This window comes from Myzus persicae, unplaced genomic scaffold, assembly GCF_001856785.1.
Source record: "Myzus persicae strain clone G006 unplaced genomic scaffold, MPER_G0061.0, whole genome shotgun sequence".
NCBI lineage: Eukaryota > Metazoa > Arthropoda > Insecta > Hemiptera > Aphididae > Myzus > Myzus persicae.
The window spans coordinates 9,968-28,539 of record NW_019104110.1 but is presented as its reverse complement, the minus strand read 5'-3'; the positions used below and the strand labels follow the sequence as shown (position 1 = coordinate 28,539).

The 18,572-nt window shown below is 29.1% G+C and overlaps 2 protein-coding genes across 6 annotated transcripts; one reads left to right on the top strand and one right to left on the bottom strand.

The window, feature by feature from the left end:
* Positions 1-3,125: 3,125 nt before the first annotated feature.
* On the bottom strand, positions 3,126-8,229 carry LOC111038840 (ankyrin repeat, SAM and basic leucine zipper domain-containing protein 1-like). 3 transcript variants are annotated; one of them, XM_022322088.1, is made up of 2 exons: positions 7,940-8,229; positions 3,126-4,479 (listed from the first exon to the last, which is right to left on the bottom strand). In XM_022322088.1, the coding sequence occupies exon 2, from the start codon at positions 4,460-4,462 to the stop codon at positions 3,137-3,139; it is 1,326 nt and encodes a 441-aa protein (XP_022177780.1). In that variant the 5' UTR covers positions 4,463-4,479; positions 7,940-8,229; the 3' UTR covers positions 3,126-3,136. The 3 variants fall into 3 exon arrangements, with proteins under 3 accessions (XP_022177780.1, XP_022177779.1, XP_022177778.1); XM_022322087.1 differs by having other exon boundaries at positions 7,944-8,228; XM_022322086.1 differs by lacking the exon at positions 7,940-8,229 and adding an exon at positions 7,575-7,933.
* A 3,333-nt stretch (positions 8,230-11,562) lies between these two features.
* On the top strand, positions 11,563-17,309 carry LOC111038831 (GPI inositol-deacylase). 3 transcript variants are annotated; one of them, XM_022322074.1, is made up of 16 exons: positions 11,563-12,112; positions 12,222-12,363; positions 12,455-12,675; positions 13,175-13,456; positions 13,535-13,702; positions 13,830-14,089; positions 14,167-14,311; positions 14,370-14,647; positions 14,717-14,830; positions 14,884-15,105; positions 15,176-15,361; positions 15,432-15,594; positions 15,820-16,022; positions 16,084-16,185; positions 16,250-16,479; positions 17,178-17,309. In XM_022322074.1, exons 1-15 carry the CDS (start codon positions 11,849-11,851, stop codon positions 16,467-16,469), a joined length of 2,970 nt encoding a protein of 989 aa, XP_022177766.1. In that variant the 5' UTR covers positions 11,563-11,848; the 3' UTR covers positions 16,470-16,479; positions 17,178-17,309. The 3 variants fall into 3 exon arrangements, with proteins under 3 accessions (XP_022177766.1, XP_022177765.1, XP_022177764.1); XM_022322073.1 differs by having other exon boundaries at positions 16,250-16,483; XM_022322072.1 differs by lacking the exon at positions 17,178-17,309 and having other exon boundaries at positions 16,250-16,928.
* Positions 17,310-18,572: the final 1,263 nt, after the last annotated feature.

Genomic DNA, 18,572 nt, shown 5'->3' with positions numbered 1-18,572 from the left:
GGTAATATAGGTACTAATTATAATTTATAAATATATTATAAAGTAGATAGGTACCTAATATTTGGTTATTATACCAGCTAACCAATAAATAAAAAAAAGTTTGATTATTTTGGCTAATTTATAAAATCTTTAATTTAAAATAAATAAAATAATATTTAAAACTCATCAAACTTTATATCATATATTATAGGTAGTCGGTCTTTATATTTACAATTTTCATAATATTTTATACTGCCTATCTATAATATAATAGTACCAAGTGTCCACATTTTGAAATTAACACTCTTACCCGGTCGTACTGTGTCCGCGTTCTGCAAATTGCAATGTTCATTTTTACCTGACTATACAAAATGTCTGTGTTATACATTTTAAACAATGTACATTACAAAGTAACCGTTTACCCCGAAATCTATTAATCATTCGTCCTTCTCTATTGAATCTTTTTTATAAAAACAATAGCACCCCTATAAAATATAAATTACAGTGGCGTACATAGACATATTCTAATGGGAGCAGATATAAAAATATCAAAATATTTTTTAAATTGTATTAATTTGTATGCATCGATACGTAAACAGGGTAGTTAAAAAGTACCAAAGGTGGTGGGTCAAACAACTCCTCCCCCCCGCGTACGCCCCTGATAAATTATATACATAGTTGGGTCCATGGCTAAATAAATTTATTAATTATAATTATAATAGTTAATGATAATTTATCTATATATTTATTTAGCCATGCTTAGGTCCATGAACGAATAAGTATTAGGTGCCTACCTACCGACTGCGATACCTTGGACCTATACGAGTACCTACAAACCCCATTCCATTTTAAGCCAGACGTATGATTGTGTGCAGTTCAATGTAGATACTTACAGAAGATATGATTATGTAGGTAGGTACAACTGATAGATTTATTGTAATATTGTATTAAGTAGAAACCGATTATGTAGAGACGAAATCGTAAAGGATTCGACGAATTTACTACTGCGTTAGGGGCGTTTTTATGGGGATTGCTGAATGGGCAGCAGCTCCCCTCTGATAATATGTCTGGTACAATTTTCAAAAATAAAGTGTCTTATATTCATTGGTATCAGAATATTTTTTCCTGTGATTATTGTACTATCCGTTGGCAGTTACCATTTTTTCCTAAGAACAAATTGACTAAAGTTGCCACGATAAATAATAATATTCCTTATACTTCATATTGTATAGCAACAACGTACAAGTCACACGCTCATTGCAAGCAAGAATTTTTCGATTTTAAAATAATCTGAATTATACATATCTATATAATATTATATAACAATAATTGCAATCACGAGATCGTTGCACCCGCCCAAAAATTAACACCATTTTTATTTTTTTTTTATTTCTACACCTTACAATATTAGACGTTGATTTTAGTTTTGAACGATTGTATTTTACATTGTGTCTTACTGTCGAGGGGGGGGGGGGTGTAAATGTATATTAAATAGCCAATAGGTACCTACTATATTTGTTTTCCAGAGTAGGTATGAAAATTATAAATATGATTTCAATTAAACTCATTTTAAAATACATCTAAATAAGTGTGTAGGTAGGTAGGTTATAATAGGTCTAATTCTATTATTTTATCTGAGATTCTAGTTGAATTCATAGATAAAATGTTTGTGAGTTAACAAAATTACTTTTGTATGTTTATATTGTTCATAGGATTTTATACATTTAATAATGTGCATATGGATATATTAGATACCTATTAACTATTAGTAATTAAATAATACATTATGTTGAAAATTAAACTTAGATTATTGATTGATATTTGATAATAATAATTATTATACAATTTATTTTAAGACTAATCAATAGGTACCAAAATAAAAAATGTTATAAAATTGAAAATTATTTTTATAAATCAATTGATAATAAATTATTGTGAACATTGATTAAACCAATTTTAGTTATTTAGACAATACACTATTGTTTATTATTATTTATCAATTATCAGAAAATATTTGTTGCCAAATTGATTAAAAATAATTCTATAGTATTATTAAAGCAATGTTATTATTAGCAATTTAAATCTATTGCATATATCTTGATTTATTATTAAAATATTATTGTCTTGTAGTTACTATTCTTATTATAGGGGCAAGGTAGTGTAAAAAAAATATTTTTGAGAGTACCTTCTAATTTAATATTTCAATATAGATAGGTACCTGCTAAACTTCCACCAAATCATGGAAGGTATCTTCCCATTTACTTTTTTGGAACTCTACTCTCCAGACATTTTCTAACGAGTTTTTGGCAGTAGATACTCAATTACCTATAATGTAGGTCTTATAAGAAAAACACACATAGATTTACTGTGTACATGCCTAAATCATATTATAATGAATCAATGTGACAATGTAGCCATGTAAATATTGCTGAAAACCCAAAATAGCTTCACTACTTCCATAAATACCTACTAAAACAAACAGAAATAAATTTCCATTATGGATTGTACACAAACATTATAATTTCAGTCATTATAAAACAATCAACCTACAAGGTTTTTTTTCTTATTGTTCTTAATTGACATCAACAATGGCCAATTGCTATCATTTATGATTTTTTTTTTTTTATTAAATTAGGTTAAACAATTTAGTTTTGTTTAGGAACTTTAAAATTTGTGTGGCGGTGTTCTCTTCAAGTCCAAGTGTTACATCTCAGTTGTTGGGTATATTGAAGCTAACGAATGCAAGTTTTTTATTTACTTATAAATTATCATGCAGTATTCATGACTATTCCCTATAACATATTGCAAAATTCCATAATATTACATTATATTCTGACACTAAAATACAAATAGGTACCTAAGGTATACAAATCATAATTGTGTATTTGTGTCATTAATGTGCGCAATTAATAATAAAATTGTTAATTATACTCAATTGTAATGTCAGTTTTTAGTTGGGTATACAATGTACGTATGTTGACTTAAATAGTTAAGTCACCAGAAGAATACAAAAAAAAATATGATGTTAAAATAAGTAATTATATTGTATTTATTTTAAATTGATAACAATACAAAAATTAATAGTTAGTTTACAATTTAAAACACCAACAACATTTTATATTTATTAATCGATCAAGTATAAAATTAAAAAATATATTTAAAATATACGCAATAATACTAAAAGAACAGCTGCACTAGCAAACAAGTTATCCATGTTTATTTTTATATTTTGATTTCTTATCTTATTATATCCTGTGTAGTCCACTTGACCTATTCTCACTTCTTGGTCTAATATTTTAAATATTTTATCCTCTGTAGTTCTAATCCTTTTTAAAAGATTAAAGGCTTCTTGACCTTTTTGTTGATTCAAGCCATAACTATTATTTCCTAAGTACTTTATTGAAGCATCTAATATATGCAATTGTCTAACTATAATCCCCAATGTCTGTGCAATTTTTTCAGCATTCATATTGTCTTTTTTAACATCTAAAGTATGACGAGACCAACCCCATGTATGAAAACATTTAAGCGCTGTAGCCAAAAGTTTACGATGCGGTGATAAAGTGATTCCCATGTTTAAAAGTTGATCATTATTTCCAGTAAGTAGACTTTTAAAATCTACATTATTGGCAACTAGATGATCTGTATAGATTTCCATTGATAATGCTTCTAAAAATGATTTTATGTCTTTACTAAAACCATTTTCCAATTCAGTCATAACTTCATTCCAGTAAGCATTTTCTTCTCCTGAATAATAAACTTCTAGTTGTGGATTTTTATAATCCATACTCAATAAATTTAAAATATCAACCATGTTTTTATTTTCAGCTATTCTATGCACTGTCTGACATTTATTGTCAGTGGCATCCTTGTCAGCTCCTTTTGATAATAGAAATTTCACAATATTTACATGATTGATACGTACTGCAAAAAATAAAGCCGTCTCTCCAGACTCATGATCTTTCAACTCTATATCTGCACCATGATCGACTAGAAATTCTACTAACTTCAACCAACCATTGGAGCATGCATACATGAGTGCTGTCAGTCCAGTTCTATCTCTTGAGTTGATGTCAATACTATCAAAATTTGCTAAAAGCTTTAGACAATTTAATAAGTCCGATTCATTAGAAATGCAAGTACAATTGCATACACACATTATAACATTATGACAGTCAAACTCAAGTAATGGGTCTGCGCCATTCTGTAAAAGATATGTCACTGCATCTAATGCTCCATTAAATGCTGCATGCATCAAAGCGGTCCAACTATTATGCAAATAACTATTGATATTAACAGTTCCAGATTTTAAAATACGGTTGATTTCAGATACATTATTTGTTGCACAGGCAGTTTTCAATGTTAATTGAAAATCTTCTTCTTCTGGTTTTACATGATATGACTTGTGTTCAATAAGATCACCAAATTCATCATACTCGTCGCTTTCCCAACCAGCTGGAACAATGCTTTTTTCAAATTTCATTTTGATACTTATTGGAACTAGAACAAACAATAATGAACATAATTAATTGATATTTTATTTTAATAAATTTGGCACACACATATTTAAATAAATAAATTAGACTTGTTAGCTATATATATGTTATCATCATATGGTATGCTTACTAATATATATAACTTATAATTATTTTATTATCTCAAAATTGTCAAGCACCAGACATGAGAAGAAGATAATTTCTCTGTAGAGCAAACAACATGATGTCTTTAAGGCTTTGCCCTACATCATAGTAAGTTACAGTGTATTTTAAAATATTCAAGAAGGTGCAGACTGCAGATGAGCACTTCAGACAAATTTTTAAGGATGTTACGGATTTGGAAAATTTAGCAAAAGTTAAAATATAAATTCAAAATATCTTGACATACATTAAAATGCAAAGTTTAAGAAATTTAACCGATTTGCAACCAGGCTGAGTTCTGTAACAAACTAGTTAATTTTGATCTGTTTTCTAAATTAAAAATGCATGTTTAATTGATTGTATTTAATTCTTGATTTGTTGTATTAATTCTTATGTTAAGTAAACATAATATTTTCTGTACCTTCGCAGTTTCACCGGTGTTAAATTATTAAATAAAAATAAAAACATGGTTGTTTTTTAACTTTTTCGACTTCATCATTTAAATATTGTGTATAAAGATTAATCAACAACTCAGTGATATTATGACCTTTAAAGGCCTCATTCTCGGAACCGGAGTAGGTTTTCGAGCTAACAGAGAATATCTTGGTGGGCCGCTCACTCAAAAGGGGCTCAAAAAATAGGCCAGTTATGGGTGTTTTGGTACTAATTTTATTTTTATATGGTAAAGGAAATTGAGTACAAACATTAGTAGAAAAAATAATTGAATCAAATTATTAAACCGTACAGTAGTTATAGCTATACTCAAATGATAGAAATCCTAAAACTCAGTGGCCTTTTCCGGTACGGCTTGATCCATAAAATTTCAGTATGAAATAAGAATGACACAATTTTTATGGTGGCAACTATCTACACTTAAGATCTTTTAATTTATGATTGTTCAATTCTTGAAGAAGTTTCAAGTTTAAAATGCCAATGAAAATATAAAGGATTAAAACTACATTTGGCTAAATGTATTTGGCTTAATACATTAGGTACCTAATTGTGCAAATGTTTTACGAACTGGCAAGTATTTAAACACCTACAATTACAATTTCTAGTTACTTCAGCAACACCTAAACATATGGTTTATCACTGAAGCAATTAAAAACATATATATACAATCAATCTGGTTAGGATCATCTCAAATGTATAGTATTCATCTTACAAACATAATATAATATACCAAATTTTAAGTACAAAATGATTAATTTTACTCGTCATTCCTAATATTAGAATGAATTGGATCTATCATTAAATTTAATAGAAAAAATATTATCAAAAGCCTAATCATATATTTTAAGATACTTCAACTTTCAAATTAAAACATCAATAAAAGCTTATGTGAATATAATCATAGATAATATTTTTACTTTTAAATGTTATAATAGGTCATAATATATTCTTTCTTATATTTACTTATTTATAATTGAGGAACAAGTACAAAAACAGTTTGGTCAAGAGGAAATTTTGTATAGTCTGTATAGTCTCTAACTTACTACATTTAATTCAAGTTAAGAACTAAGTAAAATGAGTTCTTCAGAAAACTAAGTTATTAATGTTATATGTAAGGAAGACGGAGACAAAATAAACGTCCTCTTGACCATATTACTTTTGTGCTTGTCATGTAATTATAAATACATAAATATTAGACAGAACAAATGATAGCATATTTTGAAAATTTATAATGAGATCCAAAATAATATTTTTACTTTTTTGATTAATATTGCATTACTTTTATAATTTTACATGATATCCATTATTCGCCATACCTCTTCCTCAAATAATAATATTAAAAGTAATCAAGTAAAATTGATTATTCTAAGCGTAGAATTAGCTATGTTGTATGTTAATAAGACCAAGATAACACATGCAAGTAAAACGTCATCTGAACGGATTGGCTTTGGCCAATATACATTTTATAAAAAAAAGGCTCTGCGAAGTTAAAGCGGTCCACTTATTTTTGAAAAAGGTAGCCGACTAATACATTTAGATGATTGGAAAAAACAATAAAACAATATTTTAGAATGTGGTTTTATAAAAACAAAAATTATATAAAATATTAAATTTAACATATTACATATTATTAGGCCTGTCAAGAGGGAAGGGGGAATTCCAACAAGGCCTGGAATTTTTAAAAAGGCCCAAAAATGTAGGATTACTCAATTATTTTAAACTAAAGAAACAATTGAAAATAAAAATGTTATGAACACAGAGGGGAAAAAGTTTAAAATGAACTCACAACAGTTACCTGACAAAACTAATGATAGGTAGTCAAAAACAGTGGGGCCCACAAGGTATTATCCCCTAGCCTAGGTTTCTTTTTCCAAGGTCCTGTATATTATGTACCATAGAACAGTAGATACCAATGATGTTATGGTGCATAATTTTAATTTAAAAATCCTGGGTATTCCATTGCATTGACATATTATTCAACCATTTTGTTAATAGACATCTTTTATAAAACAATTTTATATATTAATATTAACAATATAATATGGAACTACTACCAAGAGAGTTAGACAACAAAACGTATAAATATAATCAATACGAATGAATTATAATATTATTCACAAAATAAAAAAAATAATAAATCTTAACTAATAACATAGCATTTATTATTTGGCCAAAGACAATTTTTTATTCTTCGAGAAGATAATTGACCCACAATAAAAGTTACATCAATAGATTCTTAGAAACTCAGAGTGTAAACCTTGTTTTATTAACCAAAATATCGCCAAAATATTATGTCGTTGTACAATGGCTCAAACATAAATTTCATTATAGCTCAGATAACCAGATAAAGTATTAAATTATGAAACTATAAACCCATTTGTAGAATCTATACTATAAAATGTAGGAACTAAGAACCTACAAAATTATTGTAACTAAACAAATTATTCAAATTGTATTTATTTTCAAAACTTGAGTGATCAAAATAGGACGTATAATAGAAGGTACCTGTTCTAAGTTCATGTTTTCTAAATGCTCGTTCAGATTTCTGAATATTTATGTTAAACGCCGGACACACACTTTGATAGTAAAAATTAAAAATAAACGTCATATCGGTACAACCAAAAGCAGTAAACATGATTATTCTTCAATGTAATCATGGTATTTTAATATAATTGAAGACATACTTCAACAGACTTGTTTAGTTTAATAATGAACAGAATTCAAAAATCAAATCACACAACTCAATGACATTGAACAAATGGTCTACTATCATAACAGGTACTACCTATTCTCTAATACCAACAAATTGCTAATTATTTGAGTACCTACAGTATACTTTACAGTCTACATAGGTCATATTAGATGATTACCTACCTAATCCTGATGCTGATGATGCATGGATGATGTAACACAGTTAATGATTACATATTAATGTACAATTCACGCATTTTGTGATTCAAACAGCTGGCAGTTGATGTAACCGTTAAACCGTGTAGCGCTTGTAGTACTTGACACTTGTTCGTGTAAAAATGTTACAGTTAAACTCGGTAGTGAGTTGTGGGTTACTCGCTGTTACAGCCAAAACTCAAAGTTCAATAATATTCCATTTTTGGATTATTGTTTGGTTAGTGGTTTTCTATTATGAATTATGATTATTGATTAAGATAGATAACAGCATATAACAGATAAGGTACTTAAATGATAGTTATCCAGATAGATAAACACTGTTGTCGATGATCATGGTTTAATCACATACTATATTATGACTTTTTTCATATTATATTATTATAGTCTGTGGTATAATATTATTATATGCATATAATATATATCACATACATATATTATTTTACTCTATTAGACGACGACTTAGATCTGTTTATATTATTTAATATCTGGTATTTGAAATGTTCCCAGAACTTTCCCTCTGATTCAATAAATATATTTTTAAACACATATTCACGAATAGAAAAATAGATTCTTTGGTTTTACCCGAAATGACGAAATATACGATTAACTATCGACTATCATCAATCACGTTATGGATTTATTACCTACCCAATTTACAGGGTAATGATTGATAAACCAAAGTTGTGTTAAACTGTTAAAGTATTATTGAATTATATTTATGTATTAATTTAACAATTTGAATAATTTATTTAATGAGAAATCTCGTAAACAGTACCTACATATATTTATTTGAACTTGTAATTTGTATATTGTTTAATATTGCTTAATATTTTATACATTATTAGCTTGCTGCCAATGAAATTCGCTGTCGTGAAACTCGGGCAGGGGCGGACTGGGCCGCCGGGAAACCGGGAACTTTCCCGGTGGGCCGCTGTTCAAAAGTAATTTGTTATTACATTACTTATTATTTATTAGTTATTACTTAAAATAAAATAGCCAATAGGTATACATTCAAATGATGAATATTTTATATTTTCATATTATCATTACGCGCGTGTATGAAAAATTGTTTACATTTGGTGTTTAAAAATAGATTTTAGGTTTTAGTTCGGCTGATACTCCATCAGGAGTTTGCGTATTATGATCAATAATTTGAATAATATATTATTTTAGTAATGCAGGAAAATCTTTGCAATCAACCGCAAATAAGCATTAAAAATGTAAATACCTATCTATTACCTAAAATTATTATTTTTCCCTAGTATTTTTTTATAAATAATAGGTATGCAATATTTTTTTTTTTTTTTAGAAGAAAATATACAATCTATACCTAACTAAGACATAATAAGTATATGTGAGATAAGGAAACAAACAATAACATGATACATAAATTTGAGGAAAGAAGCCAGGTGATGACACTTTCAACTTGTTTAAATCTAGTGTGATTTAATTATATGGATAGATTTTTATTTTTATTTTTTAATTTTTTTATGTTTATGTTTAAAGTAGGTGTTTAAAGCTAGGTGCTGTAATTACATTCAAGACACTTTTTGTGGCAATTTTTTTTTTTATTAAATGAATAACAGTAACAGAGAAGCATCAAAAAAAGGTTCACACCACAACAAACCCTCAAACATCGAAGTTTTTTTTTTTTTTATTGATCAGAAATATACATCGACATTAGTACAAGAATTTGTTGGTTACTTTATTAGTATTTTAGTATTTACATGATTACATTAAATTAAATTGTACAATTCTGTTTTTTTTTAAGAATAAAATTAAGTTTTTTACGTCCTGTGGGTTTGGTCCTATAGTGCTTGGCAAATTTGTTCGGAGATGTGGTATTGATTTCGATACTGGTTATATTTTTGACATTCTGTAATGATGTGATTGACCGTTAAAAAAAGATTGCATGAGTCACATAGTGGAGGATCGTCTTTGCTCATCAAGTAGCTGTGTGTTAGGTGTGTGTGTCCAATTCGGAGGCAGTTTATTATGGCTTCTTCTTTTCTATTGAGTTCAGGATTTTTCCATGGGTTTATATTGTTTTTTATTTTCATCGAAGTTTTATTCTTGCAGCAATGGTCGTAATCCAAGATATTTTTTTCTATGAATCATCCACGATCCACTATGTATGTGAGTGAAGTTGGCCCCCCTACTTTGTCCGATCAATTTCAAACCTGTACAAATATTTTGCAAATACTTTGTAATAATTTACAAATCTGTTTTTAGAATTTGCAAACTTCAACTTTAGCTCTGGCAATCATTTTAAAATTGAAGGGGGCCAACTTCACGTAGCCCCCCTCCCACATTTTCCGATCCATCTCGGACTGGTGCCAATATTTTGCTTTAACACTTTGTGAATTTCCTTTCCAAATCGCTGTGTCTTGTGTATTTCCCATTATCCATGAAACCTTCGTATATAGTCGACTTCTAGTGTAATCTGATACTGCTTCACTAGGCGCATTCAGCCTACATCTCAATCACATATCCAGCCAATATCCAGTAGTTATTGAATCGTGTTTTTCACTTATCATTTGAGTAACAGGAATTTGGCTAAACCTTTCATTTACAACAAATATATCACCTGATAACAACTCAAGAGACGTACGCTGGACTTTTTTGACAAGACTACCAGTAGCATAAATAAAAAACCTGCTATATTTTTAGTTATATCTTTATGTATGACAATTCAATGATTTGTCCAATAATGGATAATAGCTGGATCACTGCCAATATGATGAATATTTCCAGCCTGAGAAGTGTGCTTCAATTCAATCAAAGAATCAATTGGATTTTTTTAATGACTCCTAATGACTTATCTATGTAATTCTGTTTAGTCTTACTAAGCACATTATTTTTGTACAAATCAGGTGGTGAAATTCTTCCAAAATCGAAATCTTTGACTTGCTTACGGTCTCCAATTTGAAGGTAGGTACATCTGTTGACAGTTCAATCATTTTACGTTTAGTACCTTTCAACGGTAGGTATCTTGGTCGTATGATTCATTTCTTCGCCGATAGTATTTTAGATGGATAGGACAATGTGGTGAGGGGGGGGGGGGGCTACGTAAAGTGTGAAATTGATGGGACAAAGTAGGGGGGCAAACTTCGCTGACATCCACTATGCTTATAATTTAAGTGTTCTGATTCTGATAATGGAAGTGCTTAGCAGTTAGCAATGCACAATCGAAATTCTATGATTTATTTAGCACACCTGAACAACTTGCTAAAGAAATTGGAGAGGAAATCAAAATGCCAATGGTGACACAATTTCAGCAACACAGAGAAAATTATTATTTATTCCATTTATCGACCACTTAATCTCCCAATTATAACTTAGTTCATTTTATTATGATGGGCAATTTGGTATGGGTACAATGCACTTAATTACAGGTAATATAAATTTTAGTTTTCAGTTAGTATTGAATAAAAAATTACAACTCATATGAATCAATACCCCCCCCCCTCATAGTACATTAGTAAGCTACTGACTCCTACAAAACATGGCAATGGACTTACGGCCTTACGGGTTTAATAATCACTTTTGAGTTATGTTGATGCTGCAACTCACTGCACTTCTTTTCAACGTTGGTATCCTTGCGTACTGATTCCAAATAATATAATTGCTTATCATTTTTTTGACAACTACCGCAGAATAGATTAAATACTTCCTCACTAGTTACTCCGGTTAACACTTTAACAGTTTAATAGTACACAATATTTTATTATTATTATTTAAAAACGGATAATGCCCGTCAGATACCTTTTATATAAATTAATGAAATTATTCAATTTAAACAGATTAAGGCCAACACTACTCGTTTGCAATGTTATTTATTATTAAATGTTACAGTTTGTATTGCAGTTTCTATGTGTTCGAACATATTAGGTAGCTATCGAATTGAACACACACACACACACACACACGTCACTGCCACTGGACACACAATCGACGTCTGGAAGATGGACATTTGGAAATACATCATTAGGATAAAGATACCCAGTCCGGTGAGCTATGTGAGCGCAATCCTTTTATTAATCTTCATAACGGGCGTCTACAAGCAGTTGACGTTAACCCAAAAGTCAGCCAACAATTGTGAGATGACGTTCATGTTTGAATACCCTCATTTTGTCGTAAGTGACAACAGTTTATTATTTATACACTTCATAATGATAATCATAGTTGATGATGATAATGATGATAATACCAATTAATAGCCACATTTATTTTCTACTTTTCCAGGAAATCTCGGTGCCTATGAACAGGGGAAAGTATAATTTGTACGCTTATACCGAAGGCCAAACAATGGAGAAAATAAAATCTATGAAGTTTTATGGTACACCAGTAGTTTTTATACCTGGACACAGTGGTTCGTACAGGCAAGGTAATCATAGTATTAATACTGTAATTGCCTATTTATCAATAGTTTTTAAACTATTTTTTTTAATGAACTATTCATGTGTTTTTCATTACAGTTCGGTCCATTGCTTCGGTTAACATTAGAAAGATGTACCATATACAATCAAATGTAAAATTTGATTTTTTTACTGTCGACTTGAACGAAGAATATTCTGCTGTCTTTGGAGGTGTTTTATTACAGCAAACTGCATTTGTTTCCCAATGTATTGATACAATCATAAAAACATATGAATATGACTATAAACCTACATCGATTATACTTATTGGACATTCTATGGTAATACATTATTGAACTTAATTATCTTTAGACTGAGTGAGTAATAATTGTGTAATAAGTTGCTCCTCTCTCTGTCTTTTACACACATGTGGTATAATACTAAAAAGTAAAACTGCTCGACATATTTTATTTTTTTTGACAGCATTGTTAACATTAAGATACTAAAATCCATTATAATAAATAGTTACACACTTTTTTTTTAATTTTCAATTTTCATAAAGTTTTTAATGATTGGTACTTATTTGTTATTGCCACACTACCATTCTGAGTATTTTACATTGTCTCACAAAAAGTGAGGGCCATCTTTCATTTTAAAATTCATAATTTAAGATTGATATTTTCCTGAATTTCAATATTGTTCATTTAGGTCAATTTAGTATGTGATCTAATCATAGAAAAATCAATTTACTTCCAAGTTATAATGCTAAATTGTATTTTATTGTATTACTATTAGTATGTTATTGGCTATTGTATTATTATAATATTTTTTTGTTTTCAGGGTGGTATTATAGCCAAAGGATTGTTCATCAATCCTTCATTTGATACCAACCTCGTAGAACTGATAATTACTCTTGCCACTCCTCACAGGCCTTTATTTTTAGCCGATCACTATATGGATAGCTATTATGACCAAGTAGAAAAAATTTGGGGGAACGGATTAGACAAGCCAAGGTCTTCATTTCTGTCAAATATTTCACTATTATCCATTGGTGGCGGGCATCGAGACTTAATGGTCTGGCCTTGCCTGACGTATACTCCACATGCAGATATAAATGCATTAGTAAGTACCCTAATTTATATAAATTATTGAACTAGGATTAAAAAGATTACAAAATTCAAATATCCAATTAACCTCCAGAGTTTAGCTATACCTGGTGTCTGGACTTCTACTGACCATCAATGTATATTGTGGTGTAAATCATTAGTCAAATCCATCGTAAGAGTGCTATTTGACTCCGCAGAATCTGAATCGGATGATACAATTTATGAATGGAGAAAAAAAGTATCTTCTTATCATTTTGACAAGGTGTGTAAAAAAAAACAATAACTTTTAATCACATAATAGCTTATATTAGATCTATTTGATCTGCTTTACTCATTAGTCCATCTGTTACATGAGTGATATTCTAATAATTGTATATATTAATTTACAGAGAAGTAATGGAAAATGGTTTCATTCTAACTTGCACCCTATTACTGTAAAATTGAATGAACCCAACGTGATTGAATGGAATGAAACATACAAGCTTCAAAGATCAATTTCATTGGAAAAAGGAACAGCAATGCCAATTATCATTCATCTGCCATTGTTTGAAAAATCTGTTAACTATGAAATGACAGCTGAAGCTGTAAATATTGATTATCATGATTGGGTGTTTTCGTGCAAACCTGATTATCATTCAAAAAAACACTGGTATGATATTAAATTGAATTAATTTTTTATACAATATTCATTAAAATTGTAAAAACCGTATATTTTTATTATTTTAGTTTATTTGGTACAAATTGGTCTTCTAATAGTACTATATCAGTTTCAAAACATATGAAAAGAAGGCATATTACTTTAAAGATACCTGACGTTTATAAATTAGGTCATTCAAATTTGGTTTTCAAAATCAAAAACACTAAAAAACTGGTAAGTTTTCTTAACTGTTATCAAAATTATATAAAAAATTAATAACTCTACTTTCTAGACTGCTTTGAATATTGACTTATATGAAGCTAGTGATAGAACAAATCAAATATTTTGGCGATTTTGGTATGGAGTTTTTGATAGACATCTGTTGTGGAAAGTCAATGTTTTTGAAACAATACAGTACAAAACTATTCTGCGTGGTTGGTCAGCTAGTATATGCATGCATTGTGTGTATAATGTGCACATGGTACCCATCAAATGCTCAAAAAAACATCATCATGCTGTTTCTAAATTTATCGTACCATGGACACAAGGTGTTTTGCATGGTATTACTAGGTAAGCTAATTTTCACCACAGGCTATTAGTTTTTCAGAGTGGGGTTGATATTCTTACATCTAATTTCAGTGACAGTTATGTGGAACCACTGAGAATATCTTTAGAAAACATTCCTTTGTCAAATGGAACAACAAATCCATACTTGCAATTCATATTAGACCCAACATGCAACTATCGTATTGAGTAAGCATTAAAAATCAACTGCGCATTTGTAATACAAATTTATTGATTTTTAGATTAGATCTATCTATTATGGACACAATCGGAACAATAGGATTGAAATACGGATTAACATTTCCCTCTTACATTGGAATCATAATATTGTTAGTGTTGTCAAATCAATTTTCGCAGTTGGCGAATTCAGCTAAAGATGATTGCTCAATATATCACAACTCCTTACCATCTATAATTAGAGTTTTCAAGACTTTAGTTGTTACAATTTGTTTTTTGACAGTTATGTAAGTTCATTAAGTTGATTAATTTTCTTTATTAGGTATTCTTGAAGTTACAGTAATATTTCTTTTCTAGACAAAATCAGTGGCCCAACATCAATAAGCCAATTGGTGGTATAGATTGGCTTGGACATCCGCTAAAGACCATGGTCTTTTCGTCATTGCTATATTGCATAACCAATTCATTTATGTATTTTGCTACTGTAGCACTATGGATGATGATGTTGTTTTGGGGGAAAGCCATAAACGAACTGTTGGTCCGGTAAATACTAGACATAAATTGTTTTTTGTTTAAAATAATTAAGCATTTTTATGTGTTAACTATTTAATAGGTTTATAATGAAAACGTTGCAAAAGAATGCTACATTATCTGACTGGATATTGTATGGATTTGGAAAATTACCGATAGCTGTTTCAATGATAGCCATTGTAATTTCTTACCATACTTGTGGTACTGTAGGGCTTGTTATTTCAGCATTTTTTTATTATTTCTTAGTAAGTTAATTTATTATATTAATTAAGTTTATATTTTGTAACATCCTTTATTTTAATTGTAATATTATTATTTTCATAAATGTAGTAATATTATTTGTCCATCAACAATACCCAGTGTATTAACTTTTCTTTACTAATCAATGCTAAAAAAAATAAAGTTTTTCATCCTAAAATTGAATTAAGTATAGAAGCAACTAATGGTTATTTTAATACTGTATGTCTTAGCTATGCACATTGGTACAAGACTGCATTGACCAGTTAATTTATTATCCAGTGATATTTTTCAAAGATTACTTTATGAAAGGTGAAAAACCTGGTTTGAATTTATCGTTGACATCCATCCACCTGCATTTTTCACTGTTTTTGTTGTGGTTACTAATTTGTGGTTGTCATTTGCCATGCAGCATTGAATGGGCACGAAATTACAAGTAATTTTTTTAGATATGCTTTGAATTAAAGTTTGAAATTAATTTTTTAAAACTTTTATAGTCATAGCAAATACTTAGATCCAGATCCATCATGGATTTCCTCCTTAATATTAAATACATGTGCAGGTATTTTATGGCAGATGGACATTCCCAAACGTAATTTGTGAGTAATGATTTTAAAAAAAAATCATTGTATTATGGTATTATATTGTACTTTTATGTTTTAGGAAATTCTACGCACAATTAAGTAACCTTTGTATGGCGGCTTCAATAATTTTGTTTTTGTTCTGCCAAACTGCATTATTTCGAATAGCTCCAATTTTAACATTGGTGTTTTTAATCATCACTTTGCACCAGTGTTTTAGTTCTTGGATAGGAGTACAAGACCTGACTGATAACCAAGTAAATAGTGCTAATGATAAGGTGCCACAAAAAAAAGTGGAGTGAATGAACAGTTGTAAGTAAGTTTATAATAATATTATATTTTAACATATATATAGTTAATACGGGTGGACTGGCAAGGGTGTGCTATAGCATACCAAGCTAGTTCAATGTTGCGCCATAACAGTGAACATAATTTTTGTGTTATGTACAAAGAAACAATTTTATAATTTGTATATCAGAGCTTCTCAAACTTTCTTTTTTGTGTACCACTCATGTGGTATATCAGAGATTCTCAAACTTTCTTTTTTGTGTTCCACTCATGTGAATTATTTTTTGTCACATACCACTAATGACTAAAAATAGAACCATTCAACATTCAATACATAATAAACAATATATATGTATAAAAATAATTTGGTATATTTTAGAGGTTGTCAGCTCACTGTTGTGTCTCTGGCACATGCTCAACATAAACAAAATTACACATTTAATTATTTTTTTTTTTTAAATAATAATCCTATAGTAAAATAAGAGATCGTAGAAGAATAAGAATAAGATCTTAGAATAATATTATTGAAGGAATGATATTATTTTGTTTAGATATCGCCTCAAAACAATTTAAGTATAATTTAAATTTACAAATTTTATTTTTATTTTGAAAGTTAATTACAAAGTCAAATAATAATAAAATATAAAACCTATTTGTCTTACCTTTACAAGACCCCTATACCACCAGTATTCTTAATTTCATTATTTCACTTACTTTTTAAGATGACTCTATACCCACATGTGTTGCCTCCATCTTACAAGAGCGTAACAATTCAAATTTTACATTCAGCAGATCACGTTTAGCTAAGTTAGCTTAAAAATTAGAGTCAATTGACTTCTTATTAAAATTAAAGGTAAGATTATTACGGAAGGCTTCTCGTGGGCTTTTTATTATATTTTAATTTTAAAGAGAGTTATGAGTATTTTAAGTTGTACAAACAATTTACAATTTTTAAATTGTTTTCAAGCTATAAATAATTTAAAGCACATAATATAAGCTACAAGTCTCTGACATTGATGCTTGATATTGTACTCAAAAAATATACTTAAAAATACAAATTTAATACTGTTATTTTATATATTTCAAAAAAATTACACTCAGAGAAAGGAGAGATCATTACCATTTTGTGCATTCAGACTGACATCTGTAACCAGTTCGAGATCCCGTTTCCTTCACTTTGTGCTGCGGGGGTATAGATTGTATATTTATATATCATAGCATCAGACGTTGGCAAATGTACCAAAAATTAACAAGTTGTTGTCCTTGAGTGGGGGTTACGTGGGATCATTTTGGTTGGGTCACAGTAATGTTCTATCCATTCTTAAATTTTTTGAAATATATAAAATAACAGTATTAAATTTGTATTTTTAAAAATATGCTAGAAGATATTTAATATTAATCAGCAACCCACAGTTATATGTATACTCAAGGACTTGCCTCACACATGCCCACATCAAGCATCAATGTTAGAGACTCAACCGTTATATGTCCATCAAATTATTGGGGCATGGCTCCATCCATAGTATATGATCTAAAGTATACATAGAGCATTTTGTAGTTGACAATTCTGTATACATTTAAACCATAGATATAATTTTATCAATGCAGTAAGTAGAGAACATAAACAGACCTCAGTTAAATTCCTAAATATGTAATATGAGGGTTCAATAATAGTGTGGATTATGACAATAGTAGAAATGTTAAGAGAATACCAAAATGTATTCCTCTTACAGGGATGCAACATTAAAAATAGGTGTCTATATTACAATGATCAACTTAAGATTTGGGAGTACAAGGAAAACCGCTATTTGTATTTTCTAGCATGTGTTCACACAGTTTACATTAAGGTATCATAACCTTGAATGCAAATTATTGAGGACATTTTAACTATTTTATTTGGTGGTTTTGTTTTAAATGTTTGTTATGAAAAGTGTTATGAAAATACTTGGATGTAATACAAAATAATTACTAAAAAAAAGTTTTGAATAAAAACATACAATTTTTCTCAATAATTTTTTATATAGTTATTATCATATTTCAACTATAATTGTTTCATTGCAATATTGGAAGTTGTACAAAATACATTAACTTACTAAAATACTATGTTCACTGTTAAA

Excerpts from the sequence above, each read along its gene's own strand:
- LOC111038840 (XM_022322086.1), bottom strand. The coding sequence starts at position 7,704 with ATGTTTACTGCTTTTGGTTGTACCGATATGACGTTTATTTTTAATTTT. Across the intron at positions 4,480-7,574 it reads AAAACATGAACTTAGAACAG|TTCCAATAAGTATCAAAATG; the intron begins GTACCTTCTATT and ends TGTTTGTTCTAG.
- LOC111038831 (XM_022322074.1), top strand. The coding sequence starts at position 11,849 with ATGTGTTCGAACATATTAGGTAGCTATCGAATTGAACACACACACACA. Across the intron at positions 14,090-14,166 it reads TATCATTCAAAAAAACACTG|TTTATTTGGTACAAATTGGT; the intron begins GTATGATATTAA and ends TTATTATTTTAG. Across the intron at positions 14,648-14,716 it reads GTTTTGCATGGTATTACTAG|TGACAGTTATGTGGAACCAC; the intron begins GTAAGCTAATTT and ends ATCTAATTTCAG.